The 26,733-nt window shown below is 43.2% G+C and overlaps 1 protein-coding gene across 2 annotated transcripts in view; it reads left to right on the top strand.

Annotated features, from left to right (window-relative positions):
• DNAH10 (dynein axonemal heavy chain 10) overlaps positions 1 to 26,733 on the top strand; it is a 150,398-nt gene that overhangs the window by 25,576 nt on the left and 98,089 nt on the right. Inside the window, exons 11-23 of one of the 2 annotated variants that reach the window (XM_082640324.1) lie at positions 1,312 to 1,506; positions 4,814 to 4,984; positions 6,702 to 6,878; positions 7,689 to 7,814; positions 8,716 to 8,888; positions 9,484 to 9,635; positions 14,789 to 14,953; positions 15,561 to 15,768; positions 19,441 to 19,597; positions 22,656 to 23,132; positions 23,231 to 23,389; positions 26,354 to 26,470; positions 26,554 to 26,656. In XM_082640324.1, the coding sequence (XP_082496450.1) occupies positions 1,312 to 1,506; positions 4,814 to 4,984; positions 6,702 to 6,878; positions 7,689 to 7,814; positions 8,716 to 8,888; positions 9,484 to 9,635; positions 14,789 to 14,953; positions 15,561 to 15,768; positions 19,441 to 19,597; positions 22,656 to 23,132; positions 23,231 to 23,389; positions 26,354 to 26,470; positions 26,554 to 26,656 (2,380 nt within the window). Of the gene's footprint in view, positions 1 to 1,311; positions 1,507 to 4,813; positions 4,985 to 6,701; positions 6,879 to 7,688; positions 7,815 to 8,655; positions 8,889 to 9,483; positions 9,636 to 14,788; positions 14,954 to 15,560; positions 15,769 to 19,440; positions 19,598 to 22,655; positions 23,133 to 23,230; positions 23,390 to 26,353; positions 26,471 to 26,553; positions 26,657 to 26,733 lie in introns of those variants that run through there. The other variant, XM_082640325.1, reaches the window with a different exon arrangement.

Raw genomic sequence — 26,733 nt, 5'->3', positions numbered from 1 at the left:
CCCGGACCAGGGCTCGAACCCATTGGCAGGCGGATTCGTAACCACTGCGCCACCAGGGAAGTCCCTATTTCGCAGCTCTTAAGTGCAGATGTAAACGCTTCACATGACCGACTCGGCTGGTTTCACTTCACTTCTTGGTGTGTGCAGTCCCACCCGCGTTCTCTGCTTCAGCTCACTGATGGGGAAGGAGGGCTGAGAGGAGAAGGAGTTGTGGGCTTTCCTGTCTCCATCACTCCTTCTGTGTCGTCATGTTCAGCGTGAATAGTTGGCCGATGCGGTGAAGTACAGGGCTGAGAAGCCATATGGGAGGTTGGGTTCCTTGGTCGGGGGTGTTTCTTAGCCTTCTTTGTCTGCGTTGGAAGCGAGCTCTGTTTTGAAAGGAGAAGGTGGCCTCTCTGAGCTGTTGGTGTCCTTCACTCACCGCAGCCGCCACACGCCGACCGGTACCGGCCCTGAGTCTCCCTGACCTCTCGCGCATCATGGCTCCACCAGGATTCTCTGCTCATGGGACCTCACACGCTGCATGTCAGTAGGGTGTTGTGAACAGCACACATGCAGATTTCGCTTATCGCCTCTGCTCACACATGTGCCCGATTGTCCCCCGAGACTTCATTTACAAAACACAAGTTCAGAGACAAAATGATTGAGAATTTCAAGATGGTAACAGCAGAGCCTTAAACCCAGCATGGGACCCTCTGGAGCCTGGGGCCCTGTGTGCCGGCCCGGGTCCCACACCTATGAAGCCAGCCCCGTCTGTACATAGTCTATGGCTCATGGAGCTTACAGTCCAGTAGAAGAGAAACATGGTAGACAATAATCGCACAGATGCATAGCTACAGCTGAGGTGAGTGCTAAGAGAGAAGACTAGAGGGGGCTGTGGAAGTGTGCACAGGGGCCTGGCCTGTTCTAAAGGGTCGGACTTGATGAAGGCATATTTCATAATGAGTAGTAGGTACCTGGCGTTTCACACTGCAGGTGCAAAGGCCCTGAGACAGAAAGGAACGTGGGACTGAAAGAGGCCCGGGGTGGCTGCGAGGCGGCGGGGGCGAGCAGTATGGGAGGACGTGGAAGCAGTAGGTAGGGACCTGAGCGTGCAGACTTTGTAAGCTGTGTCAGGGCATCTGGAACTGGTCCTTTGTGCAGTGGGCATAGTACCAAAGGGATTAGGTTTTGGTACTCCAAAGGGAGGAGGTTACCTGTGTGACCAGACTCTTGCCCTCAGGTAAACCTAGATATGCAACCCGCTGGTCGTTAGAGCAGGCATGAGAAAACCAAGTGGTGACCTCCTCATTGTTTTGTTTGATCGGACAGGTCATGGAGGAATTCTACAACATATTTGGTTCAGAGCTAAAAGCAGTGACTGGGGATCCCAAGCGCATCGACGATGTGCTGTGCAGGGTGGACAGCCTGGTCGCCCCCATGGAAAGCCTGACCTTTGACCCCTTCAGCATCAAGTGCTCCCAGTACTGGAAATACGTGATGGACGACTTCAAGATCGAAGTCCTGGCAAGTAACACACCCTTCGATTCGATTTTGGAAGTGGATACCATGTTTTCTCCATGTTAAATCTGTTGGGTTATTTAGTTATGTTTAGGGTTTTTGGTTTTTTTTTTTAAAGTCATAAAAAGGGATACCTGCTTTTTGGTGAAAAATGGAAACAATGCAGAAGAGCATAAGGTAAAAACGAACATTTCTCAGTGTCCTGTGTCCCCACCCCTACTCCCCAGGTGGAATAAGTTTGAAGCGAGCTAGACACCCTAGAATGGCTACCAAGGTGGGTTGGGTGTATAACTGGAGAGGATGTAGGGCGACCGGGGAGAAGAATGGGACTTAATTTTGTAAGCAGTAGGGAGCCACTGAAGGTTGTTCACCAAAGCAGTGATGTCATCAGACTTATACCAAAGAGGGTTTTTCTGGCTGCAGCGTAGGTGGATCTGAGCTAGGGAAGGAGAGGAGGTGGGGAGGTGGTATAAGAGCCTGTGGCCCTAGGTGTGGGCGAGTCAGGGCCGGTCAGAGAGAATACGACCTCACTGCATATGGCATGGAAGGCTGGCCCACCACGCTCACCTTTTCAGCCTCATGTGCGGAGCACCATCAGTAGCAACCCCATTTTATGTTTCAAGTGAGTGTGTTGATAACCCCGGAGCACCTTTCATATTGTAACTGAAAGTGGGATTCCCTGCTCACTGCTCAAAAGCCAGTAAAGAGGCAAGGTTGGTGGAAAGGAAAGTTTGCTTGATTTTGGCTGCCGGCAACCAGGGATGGGGGCGGACTCCTGTCCAAAGGCCAACTCCCCCCGACTGAGGTCAGTGGGCAAGAGCTTTTACAGACGGAGGAGGGGCCTACGTGCAGAAACAGCACAGTCAGCCCGGGCAGGCAGCTTTTTTATTTTTTTAAATTTATTTTTATTTTTAAATTTATTTTTATTTTATTTATTTAATTTTATTTTATTTTTGAGTCTTTGTTGGTGCACGGGGGCTTTCTCTCGTTGCGGCGAGCGGGGGCTACTCTTTGCTGCGGTGCGCAGGCTTCTCATTGCGGTGGCTTCTCTTGTTGCCAAGCATGGGCTCTAAGCACGGGGGCTTCAGTAGTTGTGGCTCGCGGGCTCAGTAGTTGTGGCTCATGGGCTCTAGAGCTCAGGCTCTGTCATTGTGGTGCACGGGTTTAGTTGCTCCCCGGTATGTGGGATTTTCTAGGACCAGGGCTCGAACCCGTCTCCCCTGCATTGGCAAGCAGATTCCTAACCACTGCACCATCAGGGAAGCCCTAACACAGTTTTAAATAACTTTTGGTTACATTAATGGTCAGCATTTACTCATTATGTCTATGCAGATACTTTCACTGCTGAGCCAAGAAGCCCATCATAACTACGCAACCTTTCTTTTCTTTTCTTTCTTTTTTTTTTTTTTTTGCGGTACATGGGCCTTTCACTATTGTGGCCTCTCCCGTCGTGGAGCACAGGCTCCAGATGCACATGCTCAGCGGCCATGGCTCATGGGCCCAGCTGCTCTGCGGCATGTGGGATCTTCCCGGACCAGGGCACGAACCCGTGTCCCCTGCATCAGCAGGCAGACTCTCAACCACTGTGCCACCAGGGAAGCCCCTTCTTTTCTTTCTTAATGTTTATTTATTTATTTTTATTTTTTAAATTTTTATTTATTTATTTTAGTTTTGGCTGTGTTGGGTCTTCGTTGCTGCGCGTGGACTTTCTCTAGTTGCGGTGAGCAGGGGCTACTCTTCGTGGCAGTGCGCAGGCTTCTCACTGCAGTGGCTTCTCTTGTTGCGGAGCATAGGCTCAAGTGCACAGGCTCAGTAGTTGTGGCGCACGGGTTCTAGAACGCAGACTCAGTAGTTGTGGCACATGGGCTTAGTTGCTCCGTGACATGTGGGATGTTCCCGGACCAGGGATCAAACCCATGTCCCCTGCATTGGCAGGTGGATTGTTAACCACTGCGCCACTAGGGAAGTCCCACCATACAACCTTTCTTGTCCAACCCTTCATTTTTCCTGGAGTTAATCATTGCTTTTATTTGCATTTGCTTGGTTAGTTACATATGCACTGTTAATTTTTCCAACTACCCTAACATCTTTTTCACACACCTATCAATAGTGGGTTCCATCTGCTGAGACATATCAGTGCTATTATTTTTCCAGAGACCTTTCTTCCAGAGCTTGCTATCTTTCTGCTCCAGTCTAGATTGTTTGCTCCTCAGACCTGTTTTGAAGCACTTGCCCTAGGACTTCCTGTCTTCTCTCATCTGTGTTGGATCCTCCTTCCTAGAGTTCACAGCTTCCCCTTTCCTTGTTTGCTCCTTTGTTTTGCTGGAGCACATTTTTTAGTATCTTCCTGAGAAAGGTTTCATGGGACATGCATTTGTTTTTGAGTCTTGCATGTGTGAATTCTGAAATAGTAGGCATAGCGTTCAAGGTAGAAAATAACTTTTCTTCAGAAATTTGAAGATGTTCTTTATTGGTTTCTAGTTTCCAGTGTTATTAGAAGTCTGATGTCACTCTGATTTAATTTTTCTAGAATTAACCTTCCACTCTGCATAGGGTGGGCTGGGGATGGACATATAGTGTACTGAGTGGCCTGGCTGTGTGGGGTGGGGAAGGGATCCTCTGTTTGCCCCTCCCCTTTCTGGTGCCTGGTGCCCTCGAATGCTCAGCCTCCCAGAGGTTTCCATGGGACAAACAGGTGCCCCCCGCCTCCCCCACCCATTGCCAGTGTTAGGTAATAATTCTCTGCCTTCTGTAAAGTTAGTTACTCTCCTTCCAAAAATTCCTGAACTATCTCCTCTCCCATTTTTTTGTCTATATGAGTTAATACTTCAAAGATTTCCTTTTCTATCATTTTGAACTAGTGGAGGAGAGAGAGCAGAAAACCAGTGCAGCCGGTCTGCCATTTTTTTCTTTTAATATTTATTTATTTAGGTTATGCTGGGTCTAAGTTGCGGCATGGGGGATCTTCACTGCGGCATGCGGACTTCTTAGTTGCGGCATGCATGCTTCTTAGTTGTGGCATGTGAACGCTTAGTTGCGGCATGCAAACTCCTGGCTGTGGCATTCATGCGGGATCCAGTTCCCCGACCAGGGATCGAACCTGGGCCCCCTGCATTGGGAGCATGGAGTCTCACCCACTGGACCACCAGGGAAGTCCCCAGTCTGATATTTTTAACTGGATCTCAGCTTCCACCAAAGCACAATGGAAATCCTTCTCAAGGCACTGATTTGGTTTTTTGCGGGGTAATTTGTTATTTTTGTGGGGTAATTACAGGGTCATAAGGGTTTTTCTGGGCTTTTTTTTTTTTGGCAGGTTATTGAGAAAGAAGCAAAAAAATTTATTGACGAATCTTTTAAGACACTTCGATCAGCTGAAGCAGCATTTGACATGCTTTTAAAATTTAAGCATATTCGTTCACGGGAGGCCATTAATCGACAAATGATGATGAAATTTAATGATATTCTTGCACAGTACTGTAAAGAGGTAACTGAAAAATCTATGGCTGCTGTAGCAGTAAAAATACACTTGGCAAAATGTAAACAATTGGACCACACCGTTGTCTTTCTCATCTAAATTCAGAGAAACTGTAATTTTCCCAAATAAGCATGTTGTATAACCAAAACGAAGTGGGTTTGTTTATATGGTGGAGAAATTCAGTAAGAATTTATGAAGTACAGTATTGTATGCCTCACATTGTGATGGACCCTGAGTGAGTCAGTCATAGTAATAAGCACAGTAACAACAGTGTAGTAGTCATAGCTACCCGTGTGTGAAGGTCAAGGGTGTGTTCACATACACATTCCTGTTGTAAGGACCCTTGTTATACAGTGGACCCACCCAGATAATCCAGGATAATCTCCTTATTTGAAGGTCAGCTGACTGGCAACCTTAACTCCATCTGCTACCTAGTTCCTTTGTCAGGAAGGGATCAGGACCATTAATGGGGCAGGTATTGTTTTGCCTCTGACACCTAATTACTCACATAGGAGTGTGAAATACTTATTTTTAAAATGCAAGCCCAGACCATAGGATCCAGCATTCCCATTTTGTGTATATACCCAAAAGAATTGAGAGCAGAGTCTCGAAGAGATATTTGAATATCGATGTTCGTAGCAGCACTATTCACAATGGCAAAAAGCTGGAAATCACCCAAGGGTCCATTGGTAGATGAATGGATAAACAAAATGTGGTCCATCCCTACAATGGAATATTATCCAGCTTTGAAAAGGAAGGAAATTCTGCCATATGCTACAACATGGATGAACCTTGAGGGCTTTGTGTTAATTGAAATAAGCCAGTCATAAAAAGACAAATACTTAATGATTCTACTTATATGAGATACTTAGAGCAAAGTCATAGAGACAGAAAGTAGAAAGGTTGTTCCTAGGGGCTGAGGGAGAGAGAAATGGGGAGTTACTGTGTTTAATGTGTACCCAGAGTTTCAGTTTTACAAGATGAAAGAAGTTGTGGAGGTGGATGATGGTGCTGGATGCACAACAGCATGAATGTCATTAATTCCACTGAAATGTACACTGAAAAATGGTTAGGATGGTAAATTTTATGTCATGCATATTGTACCACAATTTAAAAAATATTACGTGATAGATAATTATAAAATTATAAAACATGCACACACACACACACACACACACACACAAACAAACACACACACAATGCAGGCCTGGCCACCAATCATGTCTAGAACAGATTTCAGAATTTCCAGTAGGTTGGTCAAATGATCGTACACAGTCTGTAAGTATAAGGCAGTTTGGATCATTGCATGTTTTTTTTTTTTGCGGTACGCGGGCCTCTCACCGTTGTGGCCTCTCCCGTTGCGGGGCACAGGCTCTGGCTGCGCAGGCTCAGCAGCCATGGCTCACAGGCCCAGCCGCGCCGTGGCATGTGGGATCTTCCCGGACCGGGACACGAACCCGTGTCCCCTGCATCGACAGGCGGACTCTCAACCACTGCGCCACCAGGGAAGCCTGGATCACTGCATGTTTTAAACCAAACAAAAAAATTCCTACAGAGTATAGGAAAACGTAGTAAATAATAAGTAGTAAAAACCCTATTCTGTACCTTAGACTATTTCTTGATGTTCCCCGTTCATTTCTTTAAAGATACAAATCTCAAGTTAAATCTTTTCCTGGCTCACAGACTGATGCTTATCACTTACGGAATACATTTGATTGCTTTGCAGATTGACATTGTTAACAAAATCTTTGTTCAGAACCTTGACAACCCACCGCTGTATAAGAATCACCCTCCTGTAGCAGGTGCAATCTACTGGGAACGGTCCCTGTTCTTCCGGATTAAGCACACCATCCTCAGATTTCAAGAAGTAGAGGAGATCTTGGACAGTGATGGAGGAAGAGAAGTATGTTGCTTCTGCTGGAAATGTCGCCTTTTGTATTTCACGGTTCAGTTCTAGATGGGCAGCCTCCCTGGGCGCTGATCCTTCAGTCCAGGTGGCTGCCAGCATGGAGTGGGCTACACAGAGTTGCCTGCGTGAGAAACAGCTCAATTTCAAATCCATGTCTGCAATTTAGGTCTTTTCTGTGGTCCCTGGGGACCACATCTCCATACGTACTGGTGACATCTTCCAGGTGGCAGTCACATGACTTCCCCCTGACCTTGATCTTCAGCCTCTCCAGAGGGTGACCAGCAACTTTCTGATAATACTCTCCCTCCCTCACCCATGCATTTTTGTCTGTTATATCACGGGGTGGGAAACCTTTTCTTTAATGGTCCAGAGAGTAAGTATTTTAGGCATTTGAGGGTCGGATGGCCCCTGTTGCAACTACTCAACTCTGCCTTTGTAGCAAGAAAGTGACCGTCGATAACACGTAAACGAACAGGTGTGACTGTGTTCCAATAAAACATCACTATGGACACTGAAGTTTGAATTTCGTGTGCTTGTTACATGTCATGAAGCACTGATGTTCTTTTTGAGTCCCTTCATTCTTAGCTCCTGGGCTGCACCAAACCCACGGGCTGAGGTTTGTGAGCCCAGTTAATCAGCCTGGATTTCAAGCCCTACCGTGGCAGACAAACCCTCCAACGTTTGTGCAAATCTGCCTGCTTCCTTTTGCAAAATGTGTTCACTGATCTTTTTTTTTTTTTAAAGAGAGACGAAAAAAATGTTCTTTTCAATGACAAAATGACCGTTGCCTGACTTCTTTGGTAGGTAAAGCAAAAATATCTGGAAGTGGGTAGGAGAATGAGAGACTACGAAGATGAAAAGTATGAGCAGTGGAAAGCGACGACAGAGCAGGTCCTGCCGACTCTCCTGAAGAAGAGCCTGCTCACTAAGGTGTGTCTTTCCACATCCGTGTCCTAGATTCCGGGGCGGCCACGTAAGGTGATGGTGACTACTATTTCCTTGAGATTTGATGTGTCGACTCTCATGAAGTTGAGAGGTATTTCCAAAATCAAAGGCACAGAAGGGCAGAGGTTGACCCGGGAGAAGAAGAGAGGCAGAAAGGGAATAGATGGAGGAAGCAAAATGTCACCGTCAGGGAACACGCTGGGGTTAGGCAGCCCTCCTGACTCCTTGGGCACGTGGCTTAACTCTGAGCTCCAGTGACGTGACCCAGTTTGTAAAATGAGTTGGATTAGACGATCAGAAACATGCAAAGTATTAGTTGAACCGTATATGAAACAGCTGACAGTTGATCATTTTTAACCTGCAGAAACATGTCACTTCCCATGATTCATCTGCATCTTTAGCACAGGGTCCGGCACATAGCAATTGCTCAGTAAATAAACACTAGCTAGGAGGTTCAAGGGAAGACCTGGGCCTGGCGGTTTTCGGTCTTCATTACTAAAAGGAGTTTAGAGGCCAGGTAGGGCCTGTCAGCAACTGGACAGCTTGTGTCCTATTCAAAAGGGGAAGCTGCTACCCAGCTTCAGTCTGTTCTTTGCCATTTATCATCAGCTTTTCCAGTTTTTCAAGGGAAACCAGATTTCTGGATTTTTACCTTCAGTTGCCCAATTCTCGAACGTGGGCGACTAAATCGAATTCTTTAAAAACTCTGTTCACCAAACAAAATATGAATTCTAGCTAGTTCTGGCCAGCTCCCCAGTCTGTCAGGGCAGCAAGGACCCTCCACTGATCTTTTTCAAATTCACGTTTAACTTGGGTTGCGTTGATCTAATTGCTTCTTGGACCGCCCTTCCCACGATGTTTTGTAAAAACACCGTCTCTCCCACAGACTTCTGCTGCTGGTGATGACGCCCAGAACTCTGACAGGGGGGCTGGTTTTGCAATCAACTTTTCACCTGCTCTCAGGGAGATTATTAACGAAGCAAAGTACTTGGAACAGCTGGGGTTCCCTGTCCCCGAATTAGCAACAAATGTTGCCCTCCAGGAAGACAAATTTCTTAGGTAAAAAGATTCTTCTCTTAAATCAACAGTAAACATTTTTTGTCTCGGGACCCCTTTGCACTCTTCAAAATTATTGAAAACACGCCCCCTACCCATGCCAAAGCTTTCATTTTTGTGGATTTTATAACTGCCAATATTTGCCACATTAGAAATAAAAACTAAGAAATGTTTAAAATATGTGTTTATTCATTCATCTAAAAATAACGATAAATCTATTTCATGTTAACCTAAATAACATTTTCACTTTTTCATTTTTTAAATTAATTTTTACTGGGGTATAGTTGATTTACAGTGTTGTGTTAGTTTCAGGTGTACAGCAAAGTGAATCAGTTCCACATATATATATATCCACTCTTCTTTAGATTCTTTTCCCATGTAGGTCATTACAGAGTATTGAGTAGAGTTCCCTGTAAGTAACACTTTTAAATAAAAAGTAACCAATATTTTCCAAAAAGAAAGTTAGTGGGAAGAGTGGCATTCTTTAAAATTTTTAGTCTGGTTAATGGTCTTTTGTATCCTATCTGTAAGGTTATTAATCTTTTTATGAGTTCCATTGTATTTTTTCTCACGTCAGTGACTTTCCTGTAACGTGCAGGTACACGGATGGGATACAACGTATGTTGGATCATTATCACATGCTCATTGGAACGTTAAATGAAGCAGAGGTTCTTCTCCTTGACGACCATTCCCAGGAGTTAGTGAGAGTGTTTAGGTCTGGATATAAGAGGTTAAACTGGAACTCACTAGGTAATATAATTCATCTATCTATTGCCTTTTAGACTTTGGGATATAAAAAATCATTCTTTTATTGTCTTAGTTGAATTATAATTTTTCTATGTATGTAGATATGGTTAACAAATACGTTTTCAGCATCAGTAAAGTACACTTTGTGGAATATGGAATCCATCTCAAGGCTTTAGTTAGGGGTGAAGGTGAGTGGATGGGGTGCTGTTTTGACATTCGACTGACCCAAAGCTTTCTCCTCCAAAAATAAAGTGACTTTTACTTTTTTCCCTTAAAACTGAATTTTTTTTTTAAACAAATGTATTTATTACTTTTCGCTGCGTTGGGTCTTCGTTGCTGCACGCAGGCGTTCTCTAGTTGCGGCCAGCGGGGGCTACTCTTCGTTGCGGTTTGTGAGCTTCTCATTGCGGTGGCTTCTCTTGTTGCGGAGCACGGGCTCTAGGTGCGCGGGCTTCAGTAGTTGTGGCACAAGGGCTCTAGAGCGCAGGCTCAGCAGTTGTGGCACACGGGCTTAGTTGCTCCACGGCATGTGGGATCTTCCCAGGCCAGCGCTCGAACCCATGTCCCTTGCATTGGCAGGCGGATTCTTAACCACTGAGCCACCAGGGAAGCCCTAAAATTGAAATTTTAATTTCGAGATAATTACAGAGTCACACGCAGTTGCAGTAATTAATACAGACAGATCCTGGGTACCCTTTGCCTGGTTTTCCCCCAACGGCAACTTCTGCAAAACTGCAGTGCAAACCACAGCCCAGATTTTTACATCGATATAGTCAAGACACAGAACATTTCCACACCACAGTGATTCCTCATGTCGCCCTTTTAAAGTCACGCCCACTTCCCGCCTATCCCCATCCTCTACTGAACCCCTGGCAGCCACCTATCTGTTTTCTGTTTCTATAATTTTGTCATTTTAAGAGTGTTACATGAAATATTATATGACCCTTTTGGTGTTGGCTTTTCTCACCCAGCACAATTCTCTGGAGATTTTTCCAAGTTCTTGCCTGTTTCAACAGTTTGTTCCTTTTTTATCAGTGAATAAAAAACAGTATGGTATCAATGTTTGTTTCACCATTCACCTAGTTATTCTAGAGAATATATAGATTGTTTCCAGGTTTGACTATTATGAATATACATTTGTGCTATAGAATCACTTGTGTACAGGGTTTTATGTGAACATGAGTCTTCATTTCTCTGGGATAAATGCCCAGGGTTGTATGATACTTGTGTGTTTAGTCTTTTTTTTTTAATTAAAAAAACTGAAGAATAGTTAATGTACAATGTTATATAAGTTATATATACAGTATAGTGTACAGTATAGTGATTCACAGTTTTTAAATGTTATACTCCATTTATAGTTATTATAAAATATTGGCTGTATTCCCTATGTTGTAGAATATATCCTTGTAGCTTATTTTATACGTAATAGTTGGTACCTCTTAATCCCCTACCTATATTGCCCCTCCCCATTTCCCTATCCCTCTGGTAACTACTAGGTTGTTCTCTATATCTGTGAGTCTGCTTATTTTTTGTTATATTCATTAGCTGTTTGTTTAGTCTTTTTTTTTTTTTAATGTCATAGTGTTGTCCAGAGTGGCTGTACCATTTTACATTCTCACCAGCAATATACATTTCACTGTCTCTAGATCTTGGCCAGCCTTTGGTATTGTCACTATTTTTTAAAATTTAGCCATCTGATAGCTGTGTAATGATAGCTCGTTGTGGTTTTGATTTGCATTTTTCTGTAATGGCTAATGATGTGTTTGTTTGCCTTTATATATCCTCTTTGGTGTAATGTCTTTTTTTGGTTCTTTTGCCCATTTTCTAATTATATCACTTGCTTTTTTACTGTTGAGCTTTGAGAGTTCTTTATATATTATAGATACTAGTCCTTTATTGGATATGTGATTTGGAAATACTTTCTCCCACTCTGTAGCTTATCTTTTCATTCTCCTAATAGCATCTTTGGCAGAGCTATTTTGATGAAGTCCAATTTATCAATTTTTCCTTTTATGGATCATGATTTTGGTGTCAAGTCTAGGGACTCTTTGCCTAGCCCTAGATCCCAAAATTTTTCTATTTTTTCTAAATATTTTATAATTTTATGTTTTACAGTTAAGACTGTGATCAATCTTGATTTTTTTTTTTTATACAAAGTGAGAGACTTAAGTTGCGGTTCATTTTTTTTTCCAATTGTTGTAGCATTGTTTGTTGGAAAGGCTAATTTTTCCATTAAATCACTTTTACACCTTTGTTAAAAACTAGTTGAGCATATTTGTATGGGTCTATTTCTGGGTTCTCTGTTCTGTTCCATTGATCTATGTGTCTGTCCCTCTGCCAATATCACAGAGCCTTGAAGCCTTAATTATTGTGGCTACAGAGTAAGTCTTGAAATTAGGTAGACTGGTAAACACTGATCTTTTTATTGTCTCCATAGTTTTGCCTTTTCCAGAATGTTATATAATTAGAATCATACAGTGTGCAGCCTTTTCGGATTGGCTTCTTTCACTTAGCAATAAAATTTAAGGTTCCTCCATATAATTGTGCATTTCTTTTTATTACCAAATAATATTCCATTGTGTGGATGTACTGTAGTTTATCTGTTCACCTGTTGAAGGACATCTTGGTTGCTTCCACATTTTGGCAATTATGAATAAAGCTGCTAAAAATGTTCATGTGCAGGTTTTGTGTAGTGATTTCTTTTCTTTGTTCTTCTTTTTTTGTTTGTTTTAAAATTACAGATTCAGTTTCCTTAATGGTTATAGGACTATTCAAGTGATTATTTCCTATTGGGTGAGTTGTGTAGCTTGTGCTTTTCACAGAAGTGGTGCATTTCATCTAAGTTGTCAGATTTACTGTGCAGAGTTGTTCTTATTGTTCCCTTATTATCTTTTTTTTTTTTTTTTTTTTGCGGTACGCGGGCCTCTCACTGTTGTGGCCTCTCCCATTGCGGAGCACAGGCTCCGGACGCGCAGGCTCAGCGGCCATGGCTCACGGGCCCAGCCGCTCCGCGGCACGTGGGATCTTCCCGGACCGGGGCACGAACCCGTGTCCCCTGCATCAGCAGGCAGACTCCCAACCACTGTGCCACCAGGGAAGCCCTGGTCATGTTTTTAACCTACTGTGTCTTGGTGCATTTAGACCATTTACATTTCATGTAATTATTGATTTGTTAGGGCTTAAGTCTGTCAGTCTTTCTGTTTTCTGCTTGTTCTTTTTGTTTCTCTGTTTTTCTTTTACTTGCCTTTCCATGGGCCACTTGAACATTTTCTCTAATTCCATTTTGATTTATCTATAGCATTCTAATAGCATTTTTTTTAGTGGTTGCTCTAGGTTACATATACATAACATTACAGTTTACCAGTTTGAGTAAAGTATAGAAGCCTTAACTCCCCTTACCCTCTCCTGCTTATGATATAATTATCTTAAATATTTCTTCTAAATACATTTTGGACCACAACAGGCAGTGTTATAATTTTTGCTGCAACCGTCAAACCTAAGTTAGGAAGCTCAAGAAGAGAAGGAAAAAACGATTGTATTTTCCTATATTTTTACCTACTGTGCTCGTCCTTCCTCCCTGATGGTCCCAGGGTCTTTCTCTTACTGGGTCCTTTCTGTTTACAAAACTTCCTGTGGCCATCCTTACGTCCCATGCTGTAGCAGCATAGGTCTGCTGGTGACCTAATCGCCTAGTTTCCCTTCTGAGAATACCTTGATTTCCCCTTTGTTACTGTCAGGTGGAAGTAGAAATCCAGGTTCCGTAGTCAGCCTTCACCGACAGTCGAGGGGAAGCTCCACATAACTGCTGGGAGGGGTGGGGGTCCCAGCCCCACTGCAGTCTCCACTCACACTGTGGGGTGGCAGGGGGCGGTGCTCATTGCTGGACCGTGGAGGTGAAAGTCCCACCTACCTCCATGGCCTCCTCTGATGCCACCACGGCAGCCATAAGGGGACAGGGGTTTGGGGCACCTCATTACAACATTCTGAGGGTGGAAGTCTAGTCCCCCTCCACCTGGCCCTTCTGGCATGGGAGAGGGCAGGGTCACATTTTTATCTGTGGTGTTTGGCTGGAGCGGAGCAGTTATTGTCTAAAATTTTGTCTTGCTAGGGTGTCCCTTTCCTGGTCCTTTGGTCAGAGAAAACAGGATTTTCTTGAGGCTTTTTTTGGGTGCATGTGTGTCTGTACCCATGGGCACTTACAGGTCGCCGGCTCCTTCAGCTCCAGGTCTGGGATATAGATCCCAGGAGAAGGATCCCAGGGCCCTCATCACCACATCATTCCTCGGATCCTGGGGTCCCCGCTGGTTGGCTGTCTCTCCCCCTTTCCGCGTCTTATATTTGTTTTATGGCTAATGTGCAGGGTTCTTAGTTGTATTTAGCAGGAGTGATAAGGAAAAGTACATACTTCTTCTTCCTTTACTTTTAAAAATAAACAAGGCATTTGTGTTACTATCTTTCCTTCTTCTTCTTTCCCTTCCCTTGCTCCAAATCTTCTCCCCGTTTTTCGTTGTCATTTCCTTTTCTCCCCTTCCTCCCTTGTCCTTTGTACAGAGAACGTGTGTGTTTGGACGGTGGCTTCCAGCGTGAAACCTCTGGATTAAAAGTCCAGTTTCTACCCATGTGACTCAACTTCTCGGAGGCTCCGTTTCCTCATCTCTAAAATGGGCATAATCTTAGTACTCGATTCATAGGGCTGTTGTAAGGATTCGATCATGTAATCAATGTCACATGCTTAGGCCATCGCCCAACTGGTCATAAGTGCTTAACTCAGGTTTACTCTTCACATTCTTGCTGTTTACTTTTCTAAGCAACAGGCCAGAGGGTTGCCTAACTGTAGGCAGGGTTGCAAGTAGTGGAGGGTTTGTGTTGCCATGGCAATGAGAAGGCAAGAGGGTTGTACCTCCTCTTTCTCCCCACCGTGCTTCAGATACGATGATGCTAAAAAGCAAACAGAAGAAATGTATCGTTTGGTTGATCCTGAGCACCGGCTCCTTGTTCCAGTCCCCAGGGACCACGTGGGTCTTTGTCACCTCAAAGACCCAAGGGGATGGAAGGAGCACAATCCTTCCTGTGAAGGGATGTTGGCGGGAGGGATATGGAAAGGAAGAGTTGAAAGCCAGCTATCTTTCTTTTGTTCTTTGTCTTTTTCTCCAAAGGTATTGCTGACTACATAACTCGGTGCAAACAGGCCATTGGGAAATTTGAGTCCCTCGTCCACCAGATTCATAAGAATGCAGATGACATTTCTTCCAGACTTACCTTAATAGAATCCATAAATCTCTTTAAGTATCCAGCACCTAAAAGTGAGGAAGAACTCCCAGGTAGATCTGACTTCTTGTTTCTTTGATTATGGAAGAAATGGAAAAACCTCTTGGGTATGATTGTGCACACACACACACACACACACACAGAGTTTATTCCACAAATGGAACAAAAACATACCTCATGATCTCAGGCATTTACTTGAAAAGGTCATGGGTAATTCGTACTTTTTGCTGTGTTTTATTTATTTCTTACATAGTTTTACAAATTCCTAAGTCTATGAAAATCAACAGTACTTTTGTCAATAACTTTGTAACAGTACGGTGAACTGTGTTTTATGGGCTCACATTTACTTGTTCAAACAGGGTATTTTAAGCTGTCTTGGACTAATCAACAAGGAATTCAGGATTAGTTAACAAGCAATTCAAGACAAGCAAGATTGCCCAAAGGCAAAGCATGCACAAGTGGCATTCATTCCCATGTTGTCATGTATTTTTTGCTTTGGATGTGTCTCGCTTCGGGTGGTGTTGATTTATTTTCTGCTTTTGGTCAAGATTGGAGGCTGCTTTCATATTTGCAAGATATACAGCTAATGTTTGGGTTGCTTCTTGAGTAATGTCCCTTCCCGTGTTTGTGAAGAGCTGTAACAGGTGTCTTCCACTGCAGGCATGAAGGAATTCTTTGAGCACATTGAACGAGAAAGGGCCAAAGATGTGGACCACATGGTCAGTTGGTATCTTGCCATTGGGCCTCTACTGACCAAAGTTGAGGGGCTGGTTATCCACACCAACACAGGCAAGGCCCCCAAGCTGGCCTTCTACTACGAATACTGGGAAAATAGAATTTACGAGGTCTTGACAAAGCTCATCCTGAAGTAAGTTAATGTTCATATTGCATTTTTTTTTTTTTTTTTTTTTTTTGCGGTACGCAGGCCTCTCACTGTTGTGGCCTCTCCCATTGTGGAGCACAGGCTCCGGACGCGCAGGCTCAGCGGCCATGGCTCACGGGCCTAGCCGCTCTGTGGCATGTGGGATATTCCTGGACTGGGGCACGAACCCATGTCCCCTGCGTCGGCAGGCGGACTCTCAACCACTGCACCACCAGGGAAACCCTATATTGCATGTTTTAAAGACAGTGTGCATAGATTAAAATATCTTACACACATGAATAGTTAAAGAGGAGCCACAAGGTACAGAACAAAAATCAGCTGGACAATAAGTCTGCTTTCTGGCCAAAGGGCACTCATAAAATGGAAGGATTTTGGCTCATGTTCTTTTTTTTTTTTTTAGTTGACACTCAATGTTTATTAAATGTGAAAGTTACAGATAAAATTTAAAACCATATTTGAAAAAAGAGAACTGTATGTGATATATATCAGACCTCTGATAGGTAGGGAGAATTTTCTATTCTGGAAGAAAAGGAAGAAATCATAAGAGAAGAGATGGACAGATGTTGCATGCAAAAATTTTAAATGTTTTTTCACAAAATAAAAGGATAGAATTGGAAAAGAATTTACAGCAAATGTGCTTTTATGCATTAACTTATGGAAATACTTTTGTAATGTAATGAGAAAAATGACTACACTATAAGAGACACAATGAGATTTTTCACAAAAATGAATTACAACTGTCAAAAAATTTAGAAATTTATTCTTGTGAGTAATCATAGAAATGAATGATAAAACTATTAAATTAACAAATAAGTTTTAAAAATTTTATTTATTTTATTATTTTATTTTTGGCTGTGTTGGGTCTTCGTTGCTGCGTGCAGGCTTTCTCTAGTTGTGGTGAGCGGGGCCTACTCTTCATTGCGGTGCGCGGGCTTCTCATTGCGGTGGCTTCTCTTGTTGAGGAGCATGGGCTCTAGACTTGAGGGCTTCAATAGTTGTGGCACGCGGGCTCAGTAGTTGTGGCTCGCGGCTCTAGAGCACAGGCTCAGTAGTTGTGGCACATGGCTTTGTTGCTCTGCAACATGTAGGATCTTCCTGGACCAGGGCTCAAACCTGTGTCCTCTGCATTGGCAGGTGGATTCTTAACCACTAAGCCACCAGGGATATCTCAACAAATAACCTTTAAAAGATAATAATATGAAATTCTGGTGAATAAGAGGTTCATTATGGGCAGAATTGTGATTTGTGGTGATACTACAGTACAAAGTGTCATATTGGCTCATGTTCTTGTTAGGTCCCTCAACATCCAGAAAAGGAAATTATCCCTCTCCCCACTGTCTGAAAGACATACACATGTCTGTGTTCAACTGGCAACAGAGAATTGCTGTCACTCAGTATTTAACAAAATCCCGGATGACGCCTTCACTTATACTGAGAGAGGCTGATTTGAAGGATATATGATGCATGAACTCTTCCCGAAGGTCTAAAGTAACCCCTGGCTAGAATGGGCATCACGTATGTGTTGAATGCTTATCATGTGTGCCAGCCTCAGACACATGGAGGCTGTCCCTTGCCTCCTGGAACTCCACAGCTCTGCAGCTCAGACTGGCCGAGAGCTAAGTGCCTGGACTTCACATTGGCTTAGGGTCCTTCTAAGAAACCAGCCTATGAAATTCATCACTGTTGGTATTACCTCCATATTGACAAGGGTGGTGTTCATTTTATCGTATGTTTTCTTTTTTTTAATAAATTTATTTATTTTTATTTATTTATTTTTGGCTGTTTTGGGTCTTTGTTGCTGTGCACAGGCTTTCTCTAGTTGCATTGAGCAGGGGCTACTCATCGTTGCGGTACACAGGCTTCTCATTGTGATGGCTTCTCTTGTTGCAGAGCATGGGCTCTAGGTGCACAGGCTTCAGTAGTTGTGGCACACGGGCTCAGTAGTTGTGGCTCATGGGCTCAAGAGTGCAGGCTCAGTAGTTGTGGCACACAGGCTTGGTTGCACTGTGGCATGTGGGATCTTCCCGGCCCAGGGATCAAACCCATGTCCCTTGCATTGACAGGCAGATACTTAACCACTGAGTCACCAGGGAAGTCCCGTATGTTTTCTTTATGAAGAACCCCAGAAGAAGTTTCTCTAATTTTCCTTCTGATCTTAGCCTCCTGAGAAAGTATTTTTCCTCTTCTCTTTCCTCTTTCATTTTTTGTTGTTTTTAAAAAACTTCTTTTTCATTATGATTTTTAAATTTTTGTTATATTATTATTATTATTCAATTAAAAAAATTTAAAACAAAATTGTTTTGGCTGCGCCACACAGCATGCAAGATCTTAGTTCCCTGACCAGGGCTCGAACCCGTGTCCCCCACATTGGCAGGTGGATTCTTAACTGTTGCACCACCAGGGGAGTCCCCTGGATGCAGTTTGACAAACTTCACTTCATTGATCCTTTAAATAAATCTGTTTTCTACATATTTCATTTACTTTTTAATGTTGCTTCTAACTTTGACTCTTAAAGCAGCCCCTTAGGAGTTCCCGGGCAGTCGAGTGGTTAGGACTCCGTGCTTTCACTGGCAAGGGCCTGGGTTCGATCCCTGGTTGGGGAACTAAGATCCCACAAGCCGCCTGGCACAGCCAAAAAAAAAAAAAAAAAGCAGCCCCTCGTACAGGTCTACCTCCTGAGTTTTCTCTTTCTAATACACTATGTTTTCCCTTGATCCGTTCATCCATTTACGCATCAATCCATCTATTCACTCATTCGTTCATTCCAAGGTTTATTAGAGCCTGGACTGAACCAGGCACTGGACCAGATAAAGCCCCCATTTTTCTGGAGCTTCTCCATCCTCATAGGAGAGAGGTGCAAGACTCAAGGAAGTAAATATTCTCTGTGAAAGAAATAAAGCAGAATAATGTTCCAGGGAGAGACTGGAAGGGCTGTTGTGATTGGGTGGTCAAGAAAGGCCACGGCGAGGCCACGCTTTAGCGGAGCCCTGAAGCGAAGGAGCAAGCTGGAAGGGGAGGAGCTTCCTGCTGGAAGACAAAGGCCAGTGTACAGACCTGGAGGCCATGTGGGAGGAACAGAAGGAAGGAATAAAGAGGGTGAAGGGAGTGCGTAGGAGAGGAGGCTGAGCAGGCAGGGGCCAGGTCGTGAAGAGCCTGGAAGGAGCTTGCATTTGTTCTCAGAGAGAGAAGAGTTGCATGTTTTATACCCTCTCTCTGGCTGTAGGGATCCCTGAATTGCGGTGGGGATGGGGGGAAGAGGAAGACCGGTTTGCAGGCTAATGAAGTGTCCATCCCTGTGTTGTCCCTGATTTAATCCCAGAAAGGACAGAGTCTGGTGGGCCAGGCGGAGGGGGGACATGAGAGTTCATTTTTCCGGAGCCAGAGTCAAACAGCTTTTTGGAGTTACTATTACTAAGTATCTTCCAACTAACAGGTATTCTAACTTCCCCAAAGTAGAAATGAACTATTTGTACAATTTGGGCCATAAGAAGGGTATATAATGAAACTCACCCCACACTGTCCGTTACAGCCGTAGACTGTGTTATTCCTTGTCGCAGGCTTTTTATAGGTGGCGGCTGGGACTCTAGCCATTTTCACCCGCTGTCGGGTATCTTTCACGCTGCTGAATACTGAGTCTGTTTTATTAACCCCTCCTAGGAATTTGCAGTCTTTTAATTCTTTAATCCTTGGAAACGTCCCTTTGTTCCAAACGGAAACCATTTTGACGGCGCCCGAGATCATCCTGCACCCCAGCGCAAGCGAGATTGACAAAATGTGCGTCCACTGTGTCCGAAATTGTGTGGAGGTGACCAAGGTAGGGACGGAACTGTGTGTTGTTTCCTGGTTGACCCCTTGTCACAGAGGGCTGGGCCCACCAGCTGCGGACAGCAGGTGACCCAGGAGGTCAAGAACACGGGCTCCACCCTGTCCTTTGTCCAGACCGTTTTAGTCTCTTCCTGGCTCCTCCTCTGTAAATCTCTGAAGTTTGGGGGTGTCCCAAGGCTTGATGCCGGCTCCCTTCTCACCTCTCTTTATCTTCTTTGTGCATCCTCACGACCGGTCCCATGGCCGTTATTACCAACCCTATGGAGGCAAGCCTGCCGCATTTCCATCTCCAACCCAGAATTCTCTACTACACAACACATGTTTCTAGTCGCCTACCAGCTGTCTCCCCTTGAACCTTAGACTTGGCGAGTACAAGATGGAATTCCTGGCTTTCCAACGTGCAGCCTGGTCCTGCCCCCATTTTCCCTACTTCAGGCAACAGCGCCAACATCCACCCAAGTGGTTGAGTCAAAACCCTGGGAGCCATCCTTGATCCCTCTTTTCTTCTGTCCACCCATATCCAGCCCGTCGGTAAGTCTGGCTGACTCGCTCCCCCAAACACGCCTCTGATCTCCCCTCTTCTCTCCTTTTCCACGTTACCAGTCCATCCCAAGTTCATCATCCCTCACCTGGACTATTGCAGTCATGTTTCCACAGGTGGTCAGGATTATCCTTTAAAAACGTGAATCGTTTCATGTCATCCCTGTAGAAAAGCCCCCGATGACTTCACGTTGCACTTAGAACATAATCCAAACTCGTCATTCTGGTCTATGAGCCCCTCTGTAATCTAACTCCTGCCTACCTTTCTGATCAGCTCCTACCTGTACACACCCCACTGTGCCCAGCCTAATGCACCTCCAGCAGGTAACACCACTTCCTCCTTGAAATGGTGGCACTCCTGTTCCCTCTGCCTGGAACCTTCTGCCCCTGAGACCTGGACTTGCTGGCCCCTTCTGGTCCTTCTCTTATTACATAACCCTACACCACCTTCTTCCTAGCCCATGTCACTATCTGACCTTTCCTTATTTACTTGCTCGTTCATGCTTTGACTAGCTCATGCCACTAGAATGCAAGTTCCACGACACCATGAACTTTGTGTGTCTGTTCACTCTGGAGCCCCCAGCACCTCACACAGCGCCTAGCACATAATTGGCACTCAGTCAGTGCTTGTCAAATGACTGTCAGTTGGCAAATAACCCAAAGTTTACGTCTTACCAACGTTGGGAAAATAGGGCCTTTTTGTGGATAAGAGGTGTCACACCCCCTCAAGACACTAATATCTTTCTTTTCACTTGGTTTGTTCAGAAAGTCAGGCATTAAAAAATTTTTTTTAAATTATTTAATTTATTTATTTTTGGCTGCATTGGGTCTTCATTGCTGTGCGTGGGCTTTTCTCTAGTTGCAGCGAGCGGGGGCTACTCTTCATTGCGGTGTGTGGGCTTCTCATTGGGGTGGCTTCTCTTGTTGCAGAGCACGGCCTCTAGGCGTGCGGGCTTCCATAGTTGTGGCATGTGGGCTGAGTAGTTGTGGCTCGCGGGCTCTAGAGCGCAGGCTCAGTAGTTGTGGCCCACAGGCTTAGTTGTTCTGTGGCATGTGGGATCTTCCCAGACTAGGGCTCGAACCCGTGTCCCCTGCATTGGCAGGCAGATTCTTAACCACTGCACCACCAGGGAAGCCCTCAGGCATGTTTTTTAGCATAAAACTAAGTGTAGATATTACAAATAGTGAATTTCATTTCACCGTACTTGGAAATTAATGAATAAATTGCACATGTTTTATAATCTATGCAAATAGGTCATTTATTAAACTTCGGTCATATAAATTCTCTTAACTTTTAGGTGTTACATTACCAAGTCTTTGAACAGGAAAACAAAACAATTTCCAAGGGGAAAGACTTTCCAATAGGAAAGACTCTTTGTGAAACATTATGGTTATTAATCATAGTTTTTCATGCCAGTTTATTCCCACCCCCGCCATAGATGGGTTTGAGGCTTTGTGGTGAAGACTGTTATTTTATCTTCATAAATGCTTTCTTTTATTTATTTTTATTATATTTTTATCAATGCTTTGTTTTAAATGAAAAGAATTTTTACCTATCCTCTTGGAAAGTGGTGGAAATGCCTTTCATTAACAAAAATCTCTGCAAATAAACACTTATGGCGAGGTGACTTAAGTTGGCTTGACTGCACTATTTGAGCTTCAGGATTCATATTTCATGACTGAAAACAATGAGCAAACGTTTTAAACTAGGATCGAATTACCTCATCTATTAAGTGGAAATGATAATACAATCCATGTTCTAGAGTGGGTTGGGAGAATTAAATGGCATAAATGTAGAGCCCTTAGCACAGTACTTGGCAATTAGCTCTAAATAAATGTTAGCGATCAGTTTTGGTATTAGTATTACAGTGAGCAGTAGAATTAGTAATTGTTGTTATTCCCATTCTACAGGTGGCCAGACTACGGTTCAGAGATGTTATGTATAACCACCCATAGTTTGCTTGAAAGAAGAGGGGCTCTTGACTATACAGCAGGGAGATGTCCAATGACAGATGTTTTCTGGGACACTGGAAACTAATGTTGTTTTATACATCCGAACTTGGCTGTGCTCAAGCACATGTCTGATGATTGGCTGGCTGTTGCCTGGGGAGCCTTGGTCCTCCTGGGTCTCCATCATCACGTAGGCTAGCTGAAGCTCGTGCATCTGGTGGCTGCAAGTTTCCAAGAGCATGAGAGTAGAAGCTGCTGGGCTGCTTGAGCCCCGGGCTTGGACCTTGCATAATGCCGCTTCCCCTATCTGTTGGTCAAATCACAGGCTAGCCCAGAGCGGGAAAATAGGTACTCCTGATAGACCCTTTTGTCAACAGACAGAATCTCTTGATAGGAGGAACAAAGGATTGTGGTGATTTTTTGCAACCTAGCACAGCTTATCAATAATAAAGTGATATCCCTTACTAGCAAGACTTATTACTGAACGTGATATGTACATAGGAAGCAAAATAGATACTAAAGGACTGTCTTTTTTCCCCCAATTCTTATTTTGCCAGAATTTTGTTCGCTGGATGAATGGCAGCTGCATAGAATGCCCCCCTCAGAAGGGAGAGGAAGAAGAACTGGTTACAATCAACTTTTACAATGATATTTCTCAGAACCCTCAGATAATTGAGCAGGCTGTTATGATCCCCCAAAACGTCCACAGGATTCTGATCAATCTTATGAAGTACCTGCAGAAATGGAAGCGGTACCGACCGCTCTGGAAACTGGACAAAGCCATCGTGGTGGAGAAGTTTGCTGCCAAGAAGCCCCCTTGTGTTGCCTATGACGAGAAGTTGCAGTTCTATTCCAGGGTCACCTCTGAAGTGATGCATCACCCCTTGATCAAGGATGAGCACTGCATCCGCCTCCAGCTTGGACCCCTGGTGAACACCATACAGGAAAATGCCAAGTCCTGGGTGGTTTCACTTGGGAAGCTCCTTAATGAGTCAGCCAGAGAGGAGCTCCATAATCTGCATGAAGAGATAGAGGTAGTGGGGCCCCGGGTTTCATGATCGTCAGGGCTTCATTCAGTGCTGTATTTTTTCCCCTATGCTTATTCAGTGTCCCTTTGAACTCTATTTTATAGTTCCTGACCAAAAACCTGAAGAAGAGCCCTAGTACCCTTGAAGATCTCAAGTTTGTCCTTGCAACAATCGCAGAAATTAGAAGTAAATCTTTAGTGATGGAACTAAGATACCGGGATGTCCAGGAGAGGTACCGCACGATGGCCATGTACAGTCTCTTTGTAAGTGAACTCTTTCCTTTTCTCCCTTCCTTCCTTCCTCCCTCCCTCCCTCCCTCTCTTCCTTCCTTCCTTTGTGTGTTTTTGTTTTTATTTATTTATTTTTTTGGCTGCACTGTGAGGCATGTGGGATCTTAGTTCCCTGACCAGGGATCGAACCTGTGCTTCCTGCAGTGGAAGCGTGTAGTCCTAACCACTGGACTGCCAGGGAAGTTCCTATTTTATTTTATTTTTAAAAAACACAACAGGATTATATTTTAATACACAACCAAAATACAAAACACCATATTAAATTGATGGCAGTAAAATATGGTATTTCATTTGTATTGCATGACGAATGGTTAACATCCTTAGTCATAAATGAGTTCTTACAAACCAGTAACAAAGACACTGATATACCAAGGGAAATGGAAAAAAAATGGAAGAAAATGAAATAACACAAGTGACTAGTAAGGATTAAGCATCTATGAAGATGACTGAGCTGAACAATAACAGAAGAAAAGCAATTTCTTTGGGTTTCCCTGGTGACGCAGTGGTTGAGAATCTGCCTGCCAATGCAGGGGACACGGGTTCGAGCCCTGGTCTGGGAAGATTCCACGTGCCGCGGAGCGGCTAAGCCCGTGAGCCACAATTACTGAGCCTGCACGTCTGGAGCCTGTGCTCCGCAACAAGAGAGGCCACGATAGTGAGAGGCCCGTGCACCGTGATGAAGAGTGTCCCCCACTTGCCACAACTAGAGAAAGCCCTCTCACAGAAACAAAGACCCAACACAGCCATAAAAATAAATAAAATTTTTAAAAAAAGAGTTCTTTGAAAAAAAAAAAAGAAAAGCAATTTCTTTGTAATATCATATTACCAAAGATTAAAAATCTAACATTTATACAGTTTTAGGAAACAGACCCACATAAACACTGGGGGGCAAGATTGATGAGGTCCCATCTATATATTAATAGTAGGGGAAATCTAGTTTGAACTCAAACTATAAATTTTGGATAGCCTTAGTCCTAGCAGTTCCAATTCACTGGAATTACTTCAACAAATTAGTTGGATAAATTTACAGTTTATGTATAAACCACGTTTACTGCATAGAAAATTTGTAGTATATAGACCCACCAAAAATGACTTGCATATTAATTTGTTTCTCAATACACCCAAAAGGATAGGCACAAAATTTCTTTAATAGTTGTTTTTATTTTATTTTAAGTGAACTCTTTTCTGAAAATTTTTATGGTTGGGTTGAATTCTAAGGCCCTTTTCAGAAAGACTTCTCAAATATACAATAAAGTCAATTGTTTATGACTTTAAGTAATAAAATTTAAATGTAAAGCATGGTTATTTAGAAAAATGACAACTTAGAGATTATTTCTTGATCTTGCATGGATCAAATAGTGTTTTTTGTAGACTGGTCTGTAACTGCACACTGTTTTGGTTTTTCCACTTTCCTTCTTTCTTTCTTTTTTTTTTTGGAAGTACACAGGCCTCTCACTGCTGTGGCCTCTCCCGTTGCGGAGCACAGGCTCCGGACGTGCAGGCTCAGCGGCCATGGCTCACGGCTAGCCGCTCCGCGGCATGTGGGATCTTCCTGGACCGGGGCACAAACCCGTGTCCCCTGCATCGGCAGGTGGACTCTCAACCGCTGCGCCACCAGGGAAGCTCCTCTTTCTTTTTTTTTTTTTTTTTTGATGTTAATTTTCTTTTATAAATAAATGGCTGTTGCAAAAATGATTAGGGGGAAGAAGAGAGATAAGACGATAAAAGAAACTGGTAGAAGATAATAATTCAATTGTCTTTATTTAGGGTAGTTAAATGTGTGTTTCAAAGACCTTTAGAAAGTCTGTGGATGAGTTTGAGGGTGTCTGGGATCTCCTTGAAATTGTATGCAAAATTTTGCATGCTCTGCATCACATAATACCTAGAAAAGAATCCACTGGAAAAACAAAGTAGAAGGGAGAAACAAAGAGCTGTTATAAGCCTGAATTTGCATAAAATTTGTATTTCAGCATTTACATTGCTTGAGTGCTTTAATCACCTTCACTGAGCATTAGCCTTGGCTGAAAGCTAGAGATCCTCTCATCAGAAAATGCACAGTAGTGGCGATCATTTTTTAGTGTATAGAAATAACGAATCCCTATGTTGTGCACCTGGAATTAACATAGTATTGTCAATTATACTTCAATAAAAAATAATAAAAATGAAAAAAGAGAAACTTTTCCTTAAAAACTATCTGTTTACCCCGAGATACAGTTTATATAACCAGGGCAGGTTATTTACCCTATAATTACATGTTTTCAGAATAATAAATTAGTTCTCTAGCATCCTCCAAAGGTAAAAAGAAAAATGCACAATATGCAAAATTTATATTTTTATAATTAAAATAAAGTCAAAATTTTCAGTTCTGTCTTTTGTTTTCTTTATCAAGTAACATTATTTAGAATTCTATGTCTTAGAACTCCATTACCGTCTGCTTATACTGTCTGTGTATCTCTTGATTTCCTTCAAGTCACTTGTATCCTTATCGTCCTATTATTTCTGATTGAGTTCTGGACATCATATATGACAAATTGTAGGGAGAATTGGAGGCTCCAGATGATGTTATGTTTCATCATAGGAGATTTATTTTTGCTTATGACAACACAGCTGGGTGTGTTAACAGGTCAAGATAACCTTATTTTAATCAGAGATGAGGTTGGTTTGAAGCTCAATTTTACTTTATGAAGGGTTTATCTCTCTAGGTTATTTCTCTCTTTCTGCCTATGTCATCTATCTCTTTTAAAAAATTATTTTCTCCTGATTTTATTTTTATTATAACTATCTAATTTGTATAATTCAACCAGCATTTGTTCAAATGACCTAGCCTGCCATTACGCAGAAGCAGAAGTCCTGGAAAGCAGAAGCTTTGACCAGAAATTTCATTTCCAAACTGCTGATCATTTATTGTTTTTTCTTTCTTTCTTTTTTTTTTTTTAGCCTTCCGATGAAGAGAAAGAACTGGTTGACAAGATTGAGAGCATGTGGTCAAATCTGTTTAATGATGCATTGAATGTGGAGCATTCTCTGGGAGGTATAAGGAGAACGTTCACAGAGGTACCTTGAAACGCTTCACTTTCCGAGTAAAGATGTTGAAAAATATCCAGTGGGCTAAACTAACGCAACCCTGCTTTTCTCAGATCACTCGAGGTGAAATATTAAACTACAGACAGCAGATAGAGGACTTTGCAAGACGTTTTTATCATGAAGGCCCTGGTTCTCTTGGTGATGATCTTGATAGAGGTAAGGGTACTCACGTTGGTCTCACTGAGGCATTTGAATGTGTTTTGCTTAAGAATTTTATGGGAATATGGGATGGA

Source organism: Mesoplodon mirus (assembly GCF_964341445.2).
Source record: "Mesoplodon mirus genome assembly, chromosome: 13".
NCBI classification, from domain to species: Eukaryota; Metazoa; Chordata; class Mammalia; order Artiodactyla; family Ziphiidae; genus Mesoplodon; species Mesoplodon mirus.
Note: the sequence above shows the minus strand (reverse complement) of the source record. Positions and strands in the feature narration are given on the sequence as shown.